The sequence below is a fragment of the Gymnodraco acuticeps genome, unplaced genomic scaffold (assembly GCF_902827175.1).
Source record: "Gymnodraco acuticeps unplaced genomic scaffold, fGymAcu1.1, whole genome shotgun sequence".
NCBI classification, from domain to species: domain Eukaryota; kingdom Metazoa; phylum Chordata; class Actinopteri; order Perciformes; family Bathydraconidae; genus Gymnodraco; species Gymnodraco acuticeps.
Window position 1 is genome coordinate 12,748,817 of NW_022990238.1, and position 17,968 is coordinate 12,766,784.

Genomic DNA, 17,968 nt, shown 5'->3' on the forward strand with positions numbered 1-17,968 from the left:
TGTGCTAGAGACTTATGTTCAGCACTCCTACACACTCGATAAAACTCCAGTTCGCTCACTAAGCCATGGCAAGGCTTTTCTGTTTTGAAGCTGTGCATTCCAAAAATCTTTCACTACTGTTTTTCATTTTTATTGCCGACCTAGAACTAATCCATTACATGCAAGGAGAGCTGAAGGGTCACCGATAAGTTGAGATTGTAATGAAATATCTGCTTCCAGGTTCTTTTCACACTGTGGACCTTCAGGGTTTCACTCTAGGGCTTTGTTGCTCTATGCCTCTTTCCCCTCAGGTGCTGAGCAGGAAATTGAGGGATGGATCTGTACAAAGTGAAGCCCTGATTAAGACCTGATGTTACCGCTGCAGGGGCCATGTTATCACAGACCTGTGGAGCTTAGCAGGATCAAATAAGGTTTTATAAGTTAGTGATATTAAAATTGAACATGACATTAATGTTGTGCTTTGATGATAGCTTGATCACTATAAAACCTTGAAATGGTTGCAAATTATTTGGGTGATTAAAATCCAATGTGTCACTGGCTTTGCAAAATGCAGCATGGATAATGTGTAACCAGCTAAGCAAAAGACAGAAAATGTATATGTGAGTGTTTGCAGCAATAAAACAACTGAGTTATTAAGTAACTTTGCTCATTACGGACTATACCAGAGTAATCCATTGTGAAATTAGCTGTTGAGACACAAATGCTTGATACTTCATTTCATAATTTGCTATTATGTCAGGATTATGATTTGCACTATAAACTGTGGCAAATGTATGATAATCCTTAATCTTCTTAGCAAACTTCTGTTGCTCCATTCATCAGAGCAACACACAGGCATTTCATCTTTCTAACATAATGTATTAATTCCCAAAGGCGAAAAACACAGTCTGCTTCACTACAAAACATTTCTTCATTATGTTCATTAGAATAGAAGCCACCATACTTCCTCTAGGGGCATTCAGACATGAGTTTAATTTTCTTTCATTTTGAGGGATGGGACAAGCAGGATAACCTTTAGGAAATCAAAAGATTGTTTTGTGTGAAGCAGGGATTTGTCCTCTAATTAATGACAATTATGGCAAATGTATGACTGAAAAACGTTGGAAATCATGGATATTTTATTGTCCCTATAGATTTAGTTCATATCTCGCCAGATCCTGAAAAAACACAACCCCACTAATATAGTCCCTGGTGTTGTTTTAATGCGCTGCTGTTTTTCAGTATGACCTCATGTTCAGGGTGATATCTGGTTGGGTTAAAGGGTAGGTTCAACATTTCTTTCTGACTCTGAAATGAATAGCCAGGTGCCAAAAAGAACATTAAAACTGGATGTGTTCACTGTACAGTAATTCCTGTTCACAATTATCTCTTTGTTATGCACTTTCAGAAGTTGCCCTACCATCCACCTGTTCTTATAGATTTGCACATTGAAAAAAAGTGAAATCTTGGAAGTTTAAAATATTTTATTAAATAGTAAGAACTGAGCAAACATACTGTAGGCCTACATGTACTAACATGTGCAATATAATTAGAAATAAATTAGACTTGGATCATACTGAATGTGTTGCTTAAGAGTTTGCTAACAGATCTGTTGTTTTGCTGTTGTTAAGCACTGCCCTTATTTACCTTGATTCAATTAAGACTTTCTTAATTTTGTGATGATTTGATCGTAGAGGAATGCCAAGTTTTCTTCAATAATTGAAGGTATCACGAGGTGAGTAATTTATATTCAAATGTTTTTTTTGTGTGCTTTTTTTTAGGTTAGTAATGTTTTAAGGTTAGGGTTGGGTTCAGGTTAAGGACAACACATCATGTAGTAACACAACACACAAACAAGATGCAATTTGCAACTGCAGCACACCATTCAGATATATCACTCAGGAAGTGACACTGATAGATAGGGTAGCCTACTTACTATTAGTTAAATTGTTCTAACAAATTGTGACATATTTATCAACGTGAAGGTTTGAATGTATGTGTGTTTGGTGTATGTGTGTGTTCCCCTCAAACTCCCTCAAGCCCCACCTCCCAGCCCAGCGTCCAATCAGAGCAGACAACGTCCATTGGGGCCTCGCGACCGTAGAGCAGAGAGGAGACGGTGGGGGAGGGTCACGTGTGTACACACTAGTGTAGGCTCAGCAGCACTTTGCAGTAGTAAAGTCTGCAACGGACGGCCCCTTTTCAGAACAAGCCTCGTCCGAAAAGTTGATAGATAAACTCAGTCTCCACCGTAAGCCAGTAAAACGGTTCTTTTTAGGCTTTAAGAGCGCGTGGGAAGCTGAAGTGTGTATTTTAGGAGCGCGTTTGTGAAATGAAACGACTGAGAAATGCCAGTGGAAATGCTACATCCAAACCCAATGCCGCCGTAGGTTTGCCACCGAGCCAAATATATACGTTTCTGGTGAGTTTTCCTCTTTTTTATAATTTCGCCAACTAATGAGATTCAGGGTGCCTTGAATATTCACCTTACAGTTGTAGAAAAGTGAGTTTTCTCCATCGAGGATGAGTAGATGCGATGTTGAGTGACTGTGCCAACAATAGCCGCAGAAAATGGTAGAATAATGGTAAGAGCCGTGACAGCTCCGCACGCTTTGAACTGTGCAGTCAAGTGTGATGGAGAGACATGATGTGCGCAATAATAAATAGACACCACGATAGAAAGGCTGGTTTGTTGTTCTTACGCTTGTTCGGCTGTAGTAACTCCACTGTTTTAACGACGCGTTTATATTTGGAAAACAACACCACAGTTTTCTCAAAGTGCTGGGAAAAAAGTTGTTATCAGATTAATCAGAGGTCTTGAAGTTTAAAAGTCCCTCACTGTCAATAGAAAGTGTGGCTTTAAATATAGACTTGTCTTTGCTTGAATAATAGCCTATATGACTCTTGTTAACATGACATCTGCCATTGGGAATAGAGGTAATCAGATGTCATAGTTAATTAACCATATGTGATGCTTATAACTAGAAGACTCAAAGATGAAGGCAGCCTTTGTTCGTAAATACCAGGCCATCAATGAGTAATTACTACGTTTTTAGATATGTTTATTCGTTTGAACATCCATACGATATAGGATCATACTTGTTGAAGAATTATATAAATGATAGATGCTTGTACTCACAAATCATAGAATATATTCCATGTAATGATAGTGTTTTTTTGACCCAACTTGACACCTTTTATTTTGAAAAATGATATGAAGACTTTTTAATCAGCTTTAGAAGACATCATTTAATCATTTGTGACCCTTACTTTCTAATCATGTTTGACTCTGCAACCAGGAAGACAAGTGAACGCTCCTTTCTGACAAAGTAGTTCAGATCAGAGAAGTCTTTACGGTCCCACCAAATTAAATGCATCTTGAGATTTAGGCTTTGCACTTGTTGTCGTCAACTTCATCCGTGTGACTGAAGGGGACATGGGTCGTGTGGGCCATGGCTTAATGGCGGTAAGCCTGCTTTGTGCTGACCATTGAACTCTGACTTTGTTGATGCCTGTCACAGTTCAACATGTTGCCAAAAAGACGCTGAGGAAGCTGTCTTGACAGGCTGTGACCTGTGCTTGACCAGAGTTTCTTACCCTGGAAGTTCATATGAAGCATGACTACTGCCAAGACATTGTTCAACTCCCTCTTGAGTCAATTCAATCGTCAACATTTTGGACCGTTTCTGCGATAAACCTGTCAAGATTTTTAAATAGTGGACAGGTAGATAAGTGACCTGTTTGATCAGTTTGCTTAAAAGTCTGTTTTCTTTTTGAGGAATTAATATCTTAAGTTATCTTTCCTGCAACAAAATTCCAGCGCTCGGACACACCAGGCCGATTTCGGCCATCGATAGATGTCGATGAGCGTCCTGTCGCCCTACTCAGATTGGTGTGTCCAGCACCATCGTGTCTTTTCGGCCGTGCCGACGCCTTTCGTAGGCTGAAGAAATCACTCTGATTGGCTGCGCAGCTTAGCGAATCAGTGCATGAGAAGCAAAACGGAAGTGAAGAAGGCACACACAGATGGCTATTATTTTTCATTTTCCAGTACCGCACTAAACATGTTTTCGATTATAAGTTGTTATGTGAAACAGTCTGTGATGGACGAGAGTGAAAATGGAACGCACGCTATTTGTTGTTTGTATATCACGCAGTCTGTCTTCCGGTTGCCTCTTATGAATTAAGAATACACACTACCGCCGCCTGCTGGTAAGGAGAGTTATTGCCACTCACGCATGCGCAGTGCATACGTGCTACTTGGCCGTCGGCTGAAGTCTTTGCGGTGTGTTCCAGTGCGACTGTTAGCCAAGACGTGAGGCGACCGTCGGGTCCGTCGGGACGTGTTCTTTGGTGTCAGTTGGCCTTTAGGGACCAATGATGATTTGGGGAAAAATGTCACGATTATATTAAACCCTTCCACTTTAATCGGTAAAGTATTTGAATCACCCCTTGGTGATATTCATTTACAAAATGTTAGTCATGAATGACTGAAATGAAGTCAGATGGCTCATTAATAATCTCTGTTAATAGACTGCTTTCCAAGAACAAAAGGTTTAGAAATTCACTTAAACCGGAAAGATTTAGGGACTGGAATAATAGGCATCTTAATGGCCTCTCATACTGTAAGTAGTTTAGCAGTTATGTGGGTAGATACTCATTATACTTATTAAATTGCTAAGAAACTTCATGAATCAATGTGATTCTGTTTTACTTTGCTTCTGACATTGCTGCCGTCACTGCATGTGCAAATGTGAGTCATGTATGTTCTCTCTGTAGTTGCTGCTCCCCTGCACGCTGCTACAGACGCAAGGAGCGAATCATGTGACATCACTCAGTACTTTCTGAGAAGAGCCTGTAAATTCCAGTAAAGATATATGAGGGGTGTGGGCCCAGAATGTCACACTAACTCCCATCAGACGGCGATATCTGGCCTTCAAAATGCTCAGACGTCAAGCACGTGGGCGTCACTCTTACGAGATAATGTTTGGAGGACTGAAGCGCGCTGGAACACACCCCCCCACTCCTCTGGGAATATTTAACTTAACCGCTTTTGACACGGACTGAGGCAAAAAGTTCAGAAGGGGCTTAACCAAGTCTACAACTGCAGTCCAAGTCGTGCAAGAAGAACTCTCACTAGAGCTTAGGCTATTCTTACTTGGCAATGTCCTTTACATTAGCCTCCTTTAGGATATTCAAAAGCCACCTTCTCCTGAACTTATTGTTGCATACTTGCATGCATTCTTCAATAACTAATATGCATTGTTAAATGACTGCATACATATTCTTCAAAGAGAACTTTATAAGGAAGTACACATGTTTGAATAATAGCAGAATATAGCTCCTGTTCCTGTTTATTTGAACAGCGTACCTCTGACCTTAACTCAACTCTGTTCTGCATCACTTCCATCTGTATGTGGCAGAAACTAGCATGAGCTTCAAATTGGACCTGATCACTCTGAATTCAAACAGACATACTGTCGCTCATATATGAGTAGGAGGAGACGTTTTTCTTTCACCTCGCTTCCCTCAGTGGAGTGGAAAAGTAGAGATTTTATTATCATGGGCTGCTGGCAAACTGTGCAGAGCTAAAGTGCATGACAACACCAAAGCAGAGTTTGCTCAGAGTGATTTGATTCAGACACAGCAACGCTAGCAGTGGTTATTCACAAGTTAAATATGAAAGCTATTATTAAAAACATTGATTAGTTAAAGAAGGTGGGGTAGGTCATTTTGGAGAAACCAGCTCGAGTGCGCTAGAATTTAAAAATACACAAAATCTGCCACTTCCTTACAGAGCCCCTCCTCCAACACACACGAACGCGCACATGACCAATGAGGGCACGAGATAAGTTTGTGCACAGATGGAAGGCTGACAGGCAGGTAGGCCATCCAGTTACTTTAGCCGGGCCGGCTCAGATGATTGGTCGTGCTTTTTACAGTACTACGGCTTCCAGAGATTAATTTTTTATGGATTTGTTGTCAAAGCACTTCAGATATTTATTGCTATCGGATGTTAAGAGCATTCCATGGAATATAACAAAAAGCGTATCTCGAGCCGGTTTCTCAAACTTACCCCACCTTTAAGGCTATAATATCTAAATGTGATTTATTGTGCAGTGAATTAGAGAAATTGCTGTGGTATTGCTTACTAATACCAGCATGTTCTTCTCTTTCAAGGTGTCACAACCTTATTGCATTGTATCTATTCCTTGAGTGGTTTAAAAAGTGGAAAATTAATCATATGTGCACACAATGTCAAATTTGTTTCACTTCGAGTAAGTGAACGTTTAAAATTCCAGTTTCAGTTTTCGGTTTACCAGTAAATTGCAAAATGTAAATGTCATAGCGTTAGAATTCATCTATATTCCCCCATCGCTTTGTCTTTGTCTTTGTCTTTGTCTTGTGTCAAACACTAGGCTAACACTGTCTTTACCCAGACTGTAAGGAAGCTCTTAGAAGTAGTAGAGCCAATGTGCTAATGAAAGGGTGGCTAAACCATCCGTACACAGCAGGTGCTAATGAATGGGGACGACCGACCACAATGCCTTTAGTCTCACCAGCTATTCTTAAGTCATTTTCTCCTTAAGTGATAAGACGATGTTAAAGCAGTAAAAGATAAACAAACGTCTTCCAATTTAGAGAGAAGCACATCATCTATGGGAGAGCACCATAGCTGATTATGTTCTTGTGTCAAGGCCTGTTCATAGTAAATGAGTCACCTAGCTGCTTACGTTAGAGAGTCGTGTTTACAAGACATCTGAGCGGGGCTCCTGTCTTAGTGAGGACAGGTTGTTTTGTAAAGAGTAACTCTACACTTTCCAGCTCTGAGCCCCAGCCTCTATAATAGTCCCATTACAGCCAATTGGAGTAGTATAGAGGAGGGACCTTGTGTGTGTGAGGCTTCAGGCCAAAACAGCCCCTGAGTAGTGGTGTTACGTAAGTGAACAGAAGAATGTTTCCCCTTAACTGGCATCGTTACTCATCCTCCGAGAAAACAAAACTGCCTTCCTGCACTTTGTTCCGCAGCATTTTCAAGGGGGAGGCTTTGGGAGTACGATAGGTTTAAAAAAAAAAAAGAAGTGTTATGCTCTTTATTTTTCCCTTTTTTAAAGCAGCTTCGGGACTGAAGCCAAACATGTGGAAACCCCAACTGCTAAAATTGTCACTGAGGAAATAAAACACTGTGACACTGCTTAGATGACTTATCACTGCGGCCCTGCGATAGCCCTGTGATCTCCCGTTTCCTTCACTGAAGCTGTTTGAATAATTCACTTAAACCAGGGGTGGGGAACCTTTTTCCTCTCAAGGGCCATTTCAATTTTTACAATATCCTCAGAGGGCCGTACAAATTATTGACCTCTGCTTAAAAAAACTAAAATCACAGCCCATTCATTTCATTCTGTGCAAAGAAAACCTCTGAATCCAGATATCTCACCATGACTCGCGTATGCACGTGCACGGTGTGGCGTGACCACCAAAACAGAAAGATTGGACACAAGATGTGTACAAATGTATTTAGTTTCCTATCCATGTGAACATGATTTAAGTGGGGGGGGACCTAACCTCCTCTCCCCCGGGGAAGATTTAAAAAAAAAAAAAACATTTAAATGTTGAAGTTAAAAGCATCAATCTGGTGCACTTTGGGAGCAACATTAGGAGATCTATGGATACATCTCTCAACACCCAGATGAAACAGAACTGGAAGCAGATTTATTTTTCTTTATGAATATGACAAATCACTCCCCTTTCAAACTTTTTTTTACTGTCATATAGTATTTGATACCTGTTTACTTTATTATCTTATTTTTTTATAATAATGATCATATAAAGATGTGCCTTTACCTCACTGGTTGTAGAAAAAGCTTCTTATATTCGTTAGCATAGCTAGCTAACCAGATGCTAATAACTACAAAGTTATTGACTGTATGATCAGAATGACAGATGAACAGATCGCCACTGGGCTTTCAACTAAAGACACAGACACGCAGAAACTGCGGCATGTGTACGGTCCTTATCGGTACTGCCATTTCTGAAGTGCCGGAGCGGCGTTCTGGTGCTCTCCGTAAGAACTGCACCCGTCAGTCGAGACATATACCACGTGATGACACGTTAGGCTCGTGTTGTGTTCAAGGACCCTGACCTTGGCCAGGAAAAACAGGCACTCGCTTGTTTAATTTTTTTGCGGTCTAGATTTCTTACATTTTTTTCTTTTTTGCGTGTGTTTATAAATTACCTCGAGGGTCGTACCAAATTGTCTCGCGGGCCGTATACGGCCCGGAGGCCGGAGGTTCCCCACCCCTGACTTAAAGTGACCTGAGTTAATTATGCAGGCAGCATTACACAACCTTTTCAAATCCTGCAGGCCTGTCAGGCTCGCTCTCAAACACTCCCAACGTGCGCGCAGTCATCTTCTCTGACCTCACCGTGAACTCCAACCCCGCGCCTTGATCCTAGCCGACCCTCCGCCAGAGCCTGCTTCACATTTAACTCTTTATAAATCTACCCATCACCACGTGCCCCCCACTTCTTTGTATATACTGCAGCCAGGGTAGCTTGTGAATGCTACTCCAGGTGTAGCTACAGTCTTAAGTGTCGTTTATATTTCACATCATTAATCCAAATATGTAAAGTAAATAAAGAAATGTAGTGGAGCACGATTTACCTCGGAACTGTAGTGGAGTAGAAGTACAACGTAGCATAACATGGAAATACTCAAGTAAACTACAAGTATCTAAAAAGTTATACTTAAGTACAGTGCTTGAGTAAATGTACTTAGTTACTTCCCACCTCTGGAGCAGTCTATAGTATAAAGTGCCAGGCAAGAAAAGTGTTTGTTTTTTTGTCCTGGCTGCTTGACCATGTGAAAAGCACAAGGGCAGCACTGCGCAGCTAGCAATGCCCCCGCATGTGACAGTGAGAGGGAGAGGGAGAGGGAGAGAGCGGTCGAGCGAGACAGGAAAGGCTTGCAGAGGCGTCAAACACTTGCTCGGCCCCGGTGTGGCTCTGAAAGAGGAGAACGAGTGGGTTTCGAAACGAGACATATTGTGAGGCGTTTGTATTCAGCCAGTCAGATGCAGTGAAGTGAAATTAACAGTGTTACCCAGGGTACAATAGCTGTGCCGTGGCTGACGTGTTTTTTTTGTGTGTGTCAAGGCCTTGTTTGTTCCAAGAAACCAATTCCATTTTGCTCATGGAGGGGAAAAACAAGTGACTGTGGTTTGTTTTGTTGTGACTTCCTCAAAACTTGGACTAATACTTATAATTGCCAGCAACAGAGAGTTTGACTTCAGTAATATAATAAGTGAGTAATGTCCGCTGGGATTTTCAACTCTCAGCTTAAACTTGTTACATTTTTTATTGCCGCCAAGCAAAACACGGAACACACACGCAGAGCCGCACATAAAACATATCCATAATACATCAAACGTATGTCCACATAAGCTCACGTGAATTACGATGTGAGTTTATGTTTTATAATTGTGGTATTGCTTTAATTTCCTTTCCTCACAATAGAGTGATAATATACACTATACAGGGTATATTATAATGTTCTGTATCTTATTGGTCTCACACACGGAAATGAAACTGCATGCTGTTCTTTTCTTTGAATTTCAATGAAATGCCATATGAAAGTACTGGTAGTTCTATTGATAGTTTACCATATATTTACCACTATTTTGATAATCCTACAATCGTTTTAGTACATTTTTCTTGCATATCTGTCAGAAAATGATCTCAAATTGGCGATTTCCTGCTTTCTCCTGGTTTATGTTTTATTAAAGTGAACATCTTTGAGTTTTGGACTAACAAAGAAGACATTTATAAACATCACCTCCAATTTAGGATGGATAGTTTTCACTTTTTCCGACAATTTACTAGGGCTGCTCAATTGATCGTATTTTAATCGCAATTACGATTTTGGCTTGCAACGATTATGAAAACAAAATAATTGAAATAAAGCGATTTTTAAAAAAAAAAATTTTAGTTGAATTATACTTAAAGTTCAGGATAATCAACTGTTAAAAACATACTGTTCACATTTTTTTTTTCAAGTAAATGGATAATCGTTTTTTAATAATCGTGATATCAATTTATTGACCCAAATAATCGAGATTATGATTTTTGCCATAATCGAGCAGCCCTACAATTTACACAAATCGGTTCATCTAGAAAATAATTGTTGGCTTAATCGACTTCCTTGCATAAAAAAAAACCGTAACCACTATTACCTAGATCGGCTGTGTCCTTTTCTAAAGTTGAAAATAGGCTTTAAGGCCTGTATGTCTGTGTGTACAGTATGTCTATGTTTGCATATGATAAGGTGTCTTGCAATATTTCTTGCACTTTTATCATCAAAATATTAGGATTTTATTATCTCTTTTGGAATCAAAACGTTCTTAAGTTGAATGGACAGCAATCATAGCTTGTCTAGAAGAATTGTTGCAGCCATAGATATTTGCCAGCTCTTATTTTTACTGCCAATTATTTGCAACTTTGACGTTATGTATCTGTTCCGCAACTAACTTGTGTCTCCCTCACTCTGCCTGCAGTGGATCTGTTGAGCGAAGCGCCCAGAGTCAGAGCGATGTGGCTCTGCATGGTTTACAATGAGACGGACACCAGCGTGGACTTCCGGCTCTGCCAGGACTTCGGCCTCTTCCTGTCCGTGTTCTCCCTCATCTACCTCCTGGTGTGCTTCCCGTTGGGGCTGTGCTACAACGTGCTGCTTATCGTGGTCAACCTCTCCAACAAGGTCTCCATGACCATGCCGGATGTTTATTTCGTCAACATGGCTATCGCGGGCCTGGTGCTCAACCTGGTGGCGCCCGTGGAGCTGCTGAACTCCTCCTTCACCCGCTGGCACGCGTGGGAGTACAACAACGAGGTGTACATCACCCTGCTCATCCTCTTCAACATCTCCTCCCTGGTCATCATGTACTCCACCACGCTGCTCAGTCTGGACTACTACATCGAGCGGGCGCTGCCTCGCACGTACATGTCCAGCGTGTACAACACCAAGCACGTGTGCGGCTTCATCTGGGGCGGCGCCGTGCTCACCAGCTTCTCCTCGCTGCTCTTCTACGTGTGCAACCACATCTCCACCAAGATGGTGGAGTGCTCCAAAATGCAGAACAAGGAGGCGGCGGACGCCATCATGATGTTCATCGGCTACGTGGTTCCCGCCGTGGCCGTTTTTTACGCCTTCGTGCTCATCCTGCGCATCAGGAAGGAGTCCACGCCCCTGGACCAGGACTCGGCCCGCCTGGACCCCTCCATCCACAGACTGCTGCTGGCCTCCGTGTGTGTGCAGTTTGTGCTGTGGACGCCGTACTACATGACCCTGCTGGTACACACTGTGGCCGGAGCACCGGGGTACATTAGCAACACACATTACTTACCCACATATAACTTTCTGAGATGCGTGTCCAAGCTGCTGGCGTTCTCCAGCAGCTTTGCGATGCCTCTCATGTATCGACAGATGAACAAAAACTTTTCTAACAAGCTCCAGCGGCTGCTCAGGAGGCTGCGCTGCAGAACCCAGTCCTGCCCTCCTGAACGCTCCACAGTGCAGCAAGTGGTGACGTGAGACCCCATCCTGGGAGATTGTTACCCACGGCCCTCTAACTACCACTTTTTCAAGCTCTTGGCATAGCCGGCACTTATCCCCCCCCCCCTAAAGGAGCCAGTATCTGATGGAGCTCCCTCGCTGCTCTGGACTGGGTTAAGAGCGACGTAGCTAACTGTGGAATATCCTTCACCTTCCAGAACCTGATCTGCTCAGTTCTGCAGGGAGAGGACAAACAAAGCAAGAACCACTAAGTGCTGTTATTTGTTGTCACTGAGTGAAGCTCTCCACTAAGACACATAAGCTTCTAGTTTGAGGGCGGTAAATTGGCACATTAACTACCCAGCGCGGTGTTTTCACACAAACAGGCGAGCACTCTGTCATTGCAGTCTGTGCGGCCTCCTGCATCGGCTGTGTTATTAATATTCTGAGAACAAGTTTGACCTATTCCTGATTTCACTGTAGAGTCACATTGCCCTTTTAACATTTAATCAGCCTGGCTTTCAAGGAGCGATTCTGTTTTTACCAGTGGAAGTGTCAAATGTCATGTCGACTAGTTTTAATATGTAATGCCGATATCTGTAAAGCAGATTTGACATAGGGCTGTGCGATTATGGCAAAAATCATAATCACGATTATTTGGGTCAATAATTGATATCACGATTATTTTGACGATTATTCATTGACCATTTATTGAACTTTAAAACAAATAATATTTTACCAATAAACAAGATCAACAAATATGTTGGAGCGCACTTCCAAAACCATACTAAACATATATTAATATGATAAATAAAAATAAATTAGACTAAATTAAATCAAATATGATGCAGTGCACTGTCACAACCTACTGAAAACTCGTTAACATATAGCCAACATTTTGGTAAAACATATTCAACATATTCCACTCAGTTAAACGTTGAAGGCTGGCCAACCGTCATGGTCCAGAAGTAACAGGAAATAAATGTTGAACTACAATTTAAGACCAAATAAAAATGTTTAGGCCACCATGGCAAATGCTGGTAGGACTGCTCATGTCATCTCTTAAAGATGCTTTGCAAGAAACAGCAGCCTGTTTACATGGTCTGGTTTCAGAGATGAGCGCAGGCAGGTGACAATATTGCCACCTGTACTGAAGACCCTCAGCCACGCCCCGACACAGGGGTGACGCCGGCCAATCACAAAGCTTTGATGCGTTCAAGTGCATTATTCTGGCACAGGAAGATTATGTTACAGGACATTAACGATAAAACAGAATATTGTTGTTCTATTTTTAGACACATCTCGCGATCGACTGGTTGGGCACCCCTGGGCTAGACCATAGGTCTGTTGTGGTGGCAAAGTAGTCAGCTGAAGCCACATCTCTCTCAACTTCCCCACGGCATTTGTCATATAGTGCAGGCAGCGCAGACCTGCTGAAATAATACCGAGACGGCATCGCGTAACGCTTGTCCAACGTGTTGACAAGTTGCTTAAAGCCCTGGTTGCTAACAGTGCACATATCTTTAGCGATGTGGAATGTAATGGCAAAGTACTTGCAAATAGTGGAAATAGTTTTACCCTTCTTTTTTAACGAGTTGCTGCTCTTGTTCTGACATCTTCGCTCGAGCTGAACACTCACAACACATTTCACTCCCACGTGGCCGAGTGGGCTTTTAGGGAGGGGTGAAGCGCACCCAGCAAAATAATCGTATTTTGTCAATTATGCTGTTTTCATAATCGTCGCAAGCCATAATCGTAATCGCGATTAAAATACGATTAATTGCACAGCCCTAATTTGACATTGTTACAAATTACAACGATCAAGATATCTTCAAAGAACATTTAAAAAGTGAGTTCTGAATATAAATGTAACAGTTTGATAAGTGAGAATTTAGTTTTAGATATTGCTTAGGACTCGTCAAAATGACATTATGGATATGTCGACTTGGAATTATAATGTGTCAAATTGATCAAAATGAATTAATGATTAATGATTTAAAAATGAATTAAATTCAATATATGCAATTGTTCGAATAGAAGTCAATGTTTTAAGAAAGATCAAGTTAAAGGTGGGGTAGGTAATTTTGGAGAAACCAGCTCGAGTGCGCTAGAATTAGAAAATACACAGCCGGAAGAAATCTGCCACTTCCTTCCAGAGCCCCTCCTCCAACACACAGGAACGCGCACATGACCAATGAGGGCACGAGATAAGTTTGTGCCCCGATGGAAGGCTGACAGGCAGGTAGGCCATCCAGTTATTTTAGCCGGGTTGGCTAAAATGATTGGTCGTGCTTTTTACAGTACTACGGCTTCCACAGATGACATTTTTTTGTATGGATTTTTTGTCAAAGCACTTCAGATATTCATTGCTATCGAGATGTTAAGAGCATTCCATGGAGTATAACAAAAAGTGTATCTCGAGCCGGTTTCTCAAACTTACCTACCCCACCTTTAAGAGTAATCTAAACCAAACATTCCCACAAGTATCGAGAAATAAAATGTTGACTGTTGAGAAATAGGATTTAGATACATTTTGGAAAGAATTTAAAGGATGTGTTAGTTTGAATTTCTAACTTAAAAAGCAACTGTTGATATATACGATTGCTAATACCTCTACTGATTAAATGGTAAAGAGGCTTGCAATAATGATATACAATTGAAGTCCAAACACGAATAATGAAATCATTCATGATGCTTTCTCCTGACACACTAGCAGAACCACCAAGCTAAAACATTTGAATTTGATTATGTGTCAACATTGCCGACCCACGTTCTGTGCTGCCAGTGAACATCAGTGTTGTATCGCCCTCAAACTAAAAGCCTTGTCCACTTGAATGAGATGACAGCTCTGAATTTACAGAGCTGATTCATCTTGAACTAAAATGTGTGATTCCTCATAATCAGAGCAAATCATCTTCTCATTTGTAAAGGTAGAGTACAACATGGATGGTTTCTTCATTTCAAAAGCTATTTTCTTTCTCGGCACCTACACGTAGCTTCTGCTAAGGGGATGTTAAATAACACGGCACACAGGTAACACGTTTGCATAAACAATTAATATACATCACTTTAAAGTCACACAAACTACATGACACACATTATTCAGGGTTCAGTCGTAACCGGTATACCTCTTGTGATCTCTGCTGAAATCACATCACCTGTCAAGCATAAGCAGCTCAAATCCACTCTTTCAAAATGAGAGCCTCAGTCCAGTATGTGATTGGTTAAGGATATATACATGAAGGCCTCACATGGTGAAGTCCCCACAGCGTCACAGAGCCGGCCCTGAGGAGGAAGCATGGACATTCCCCGCATTGTGAGAGCGTTTGGGAAGTTTTGTCCAGTGGACACATGAAGCCTGACTAGTTCACATTTCAAAAACCTCCACACATGAAGTATGACTCGCCTGTCAAGCACCTGCAAACAGCAGATTTGAAACTGCCATGCTGCTCCAGGTCATCTGCACTTTCCCCGTTAAAGCCACGAAGCTAACGGACTGGACACCAGTTTGGAAATTAGAATGAAAACTTGCTTTTGCTTGAGGTCTGTTGCATCACTGCATTACTGGCCAGTTTGTGAATCTCCCTGTGAACAGATACATGCAGCGAGGTGGGGCATTCACTTGAAGACAAGTAGAAAGTGAGCACACTGGTTTTTGTTCACTCAAATGCTAAATAAATAACAATCATATATATTTGTAGACAGTTTACACCTTCAAATGTGTTTTTGACTTTCACTGTAAATGCCGCATGTGCTAAATAGATTCAATGCTTATCATACATCTGTTAACATTCACAATATATCACACATTTTCTTTAACACCTAGGGATCTTTTTGTCCACGTGGGGTATGAAACGGTTCGCTGCAGAGCCCCACCTTCTGTTGGTGTATCCACAATCAATCAGTGAGAAGGACTGTTTATTTGCCACTGAGGCTGTGTGTTTACATTATGTGCTGCAATATGTGCCGGCCCGTAACAAATCGTGACACAGTGAATCATTATTTGAACTCGGATCAAAGTCCTAATGCATTTGGGATTGTAAGGCAAACAGTAGCACACGGTCAGATGACAAGTTGTTTGTGAATGTCTCATGGAGGACGTGTAAGCAGCATTTGTATTGGTGTTCATTATCAGCCCAGAATTGGTGCACTTCTGTTATGCAATTATTGAAACCCCCAACTATTATTTGAGAAAAGGGCCTACAATGACACTTGATTTAAAAAGATTCTATTGTTGAGTGTGACATTTGAACATGTTCCAATTGGTATTTTGTTGCAATTTATCCAGATGTAACTTACTTTATTTTCATTCAGACATCCAACTAAGAAATAACATGTATTTTTGATAATTACATTTAAAGGCATTCACCTGTCAGTCCAAATATTCACCCCCCCCAGGATAAAGTATTCTTACTCCGATTGATTATCTAACTTTACCATGTTGCCTTTACACACCGCCACGTTTTGCAAGATTGCTTGAGTTGATATGTGCCATCTAAATCTGAATGTCTCTTTAAATATCTAAAGTAAGTAAGAGACGGGACTTAAAACCAACTTCTTGGCAGGCGTAATAATGAGCAATCAGCAACAATGGACGATGCACACAACTGGATAAATAAAAAAAGAGAGATCAATTTGAGCCCAAAATCCGACCCAACTCAGATTACTGCTGCAGCCTGAGTTTGGTTTATTATTCCAGAGGGGCCATAATCTCACATCAGGGCGAAGACATTTGAATAATAATCACTGCGCTCAGTTAAATTGCTGAAGAGACCAGAAGTGTAAAAACACCCTCCAAGTTCTCGTGTGTCGAATGTATACAGATGCATTTTAACTATTTGAACGGCAAAACCTCAAGAGTCCACTTTTTCAGATGTGATGCTTTTTGTGACTGTGTATGCAAGTGTATAATGTATAATACAAAAGAATGTGTATATATTGTATGTGAGAGATTTACAGGAAGATACCATGCTCTTTCCAAAACACAGTATTATTTTCTGAGAGATATATTTAGATTCTGTAAGTAATCTACTCTATTGTCAACTGAGTCAAAGACTGATTAAACAATAAACTAACATTGATATCACTCCTTTTATTTGATTGAAAAGCAACATGGGGATGAAAGTCTGCTAAAACATCTCGTTTGGCAAACTTTGGGTACATCCAAGTGTCTTTAACATGCATGTTCTCTAATATCCAACATTTATTGTCCTAGTTAACATGTTCTCAAAAGCTAATTTCACTTCAGCATTTTCATTTAATGATTGATGGTCCCATTTAGAGTGAAGAAATGAATACGCAGTATGCTTTAGGGTGGGGCTACCTTGTGATTGACAGCTCCGTAACATGGCATTTTCAGTGCACTTTTGGGTTTTGAATAGAACATGAACGCTTTAACCATTCATAAAGGTGAATGCAACATTTGTAAGGCTTTGCATTTTTTTTCAGTGTTCAGTTGTACATTGCTCCACCCTCTCGTGTCTTATTGAGTTTTGGTTGCGATAAACAAGATGGCAACGTCCAAAACGCCAAACTCCAGGCTTCAAAACTGTAGTCCACTAACCATTGGGTAATGTTTCAGTGTGGTCCACTTATTATACGGTCTATGGCTGTTGAACAAAACTGAAAAGACACATTTCAGTGGTGAAAGAACTTGGAAAGCCCCTTGCAATGCAAAAATACTGTTCTTATTTACTTTTTTATTTGAAAAATGCAGACTACTCGACTCAAGTTTTTCTTTTTGCCCCCCCCCCCCCCCCCCCCCCCCCCCCCCCCGCAGTGACAGTGGGCTGCCTCAGCTCTCCTGCTGCTCTCCACGCTAACAGCAGATTTGTTTGTGGTGAGACCTTGCAACCACGCCACTCCGACTGGGGAAAAAATAACAGCGTTCCAGGCATTCTGCGAATTGTTTAGTCTCCAATACTGCTGCCATTCTCAATGCAAACAATGTTGTGTAGGCTAGATCTGATATAACAATGGTGCACACAGAGAGTTCTGCTAGCTTCATGTTGCACAGGAAACTAGCAGCGTGCAGATCATAAGATATAGGCCTACTGTAGCACTGAGAAAACCTAACTTTGTGACTACGTACATTTAACTTTACTTTAACATTTAACAAGTGGTATTATATTTATTTAAAAGAATTACTAAATATAAAACTACTAGTAGCTACATAAAAGAAGTACAACATATAAAACTACTTGTTAACTACATGTTGTGCAAGTAGAAGTACTGTAGGCCTATAGGGTAGCAGTAAATAGAAACACTTAGGTAAAATACAAATCCTTACTATTGTACTGAGTATTCAGTGACTGAGGTAAGGTGTCTTATTTTAGGAGGTCTATCAGCTGTTGTCACTAGGGCGGTGCAACAGTAACGTGAATGCACAACAGTGAATATATTTTTCAAAGTCTTTCAAGCGAAAACACGGAGCAAACA

General features: G+C 41.1%; 1 protein-coding gene across 1 annotated transcript; it reads left to right on the forward strand.

Moving 5' to 3' along the window:
* Positions 1-2,112: 2,112 nt before the first annotated feature.
* On the forward strand, positions 2,113-12,351 carry gpr146 (G protein-coupled receptor 146). Its single transcript, XM_034219540.1, has 2 exons — positions 2,113-2,401; positions 10,533-12,351. Exon 2 carries the CDS (start codon positions 10,568-10,570, stop codon positions 11,567-11,569), a length of 1,002 nt encoding a protein of 333 aa, XP_034075431.1. The 5' UTR covers positions 2,113-2,401; positions 10,533-10,567; the 3' UTR covers positions 11,570-12,351.
* The last annotated feature ends 5,617 nt before the right edge of the window (positions 12,352-17,968 follow it).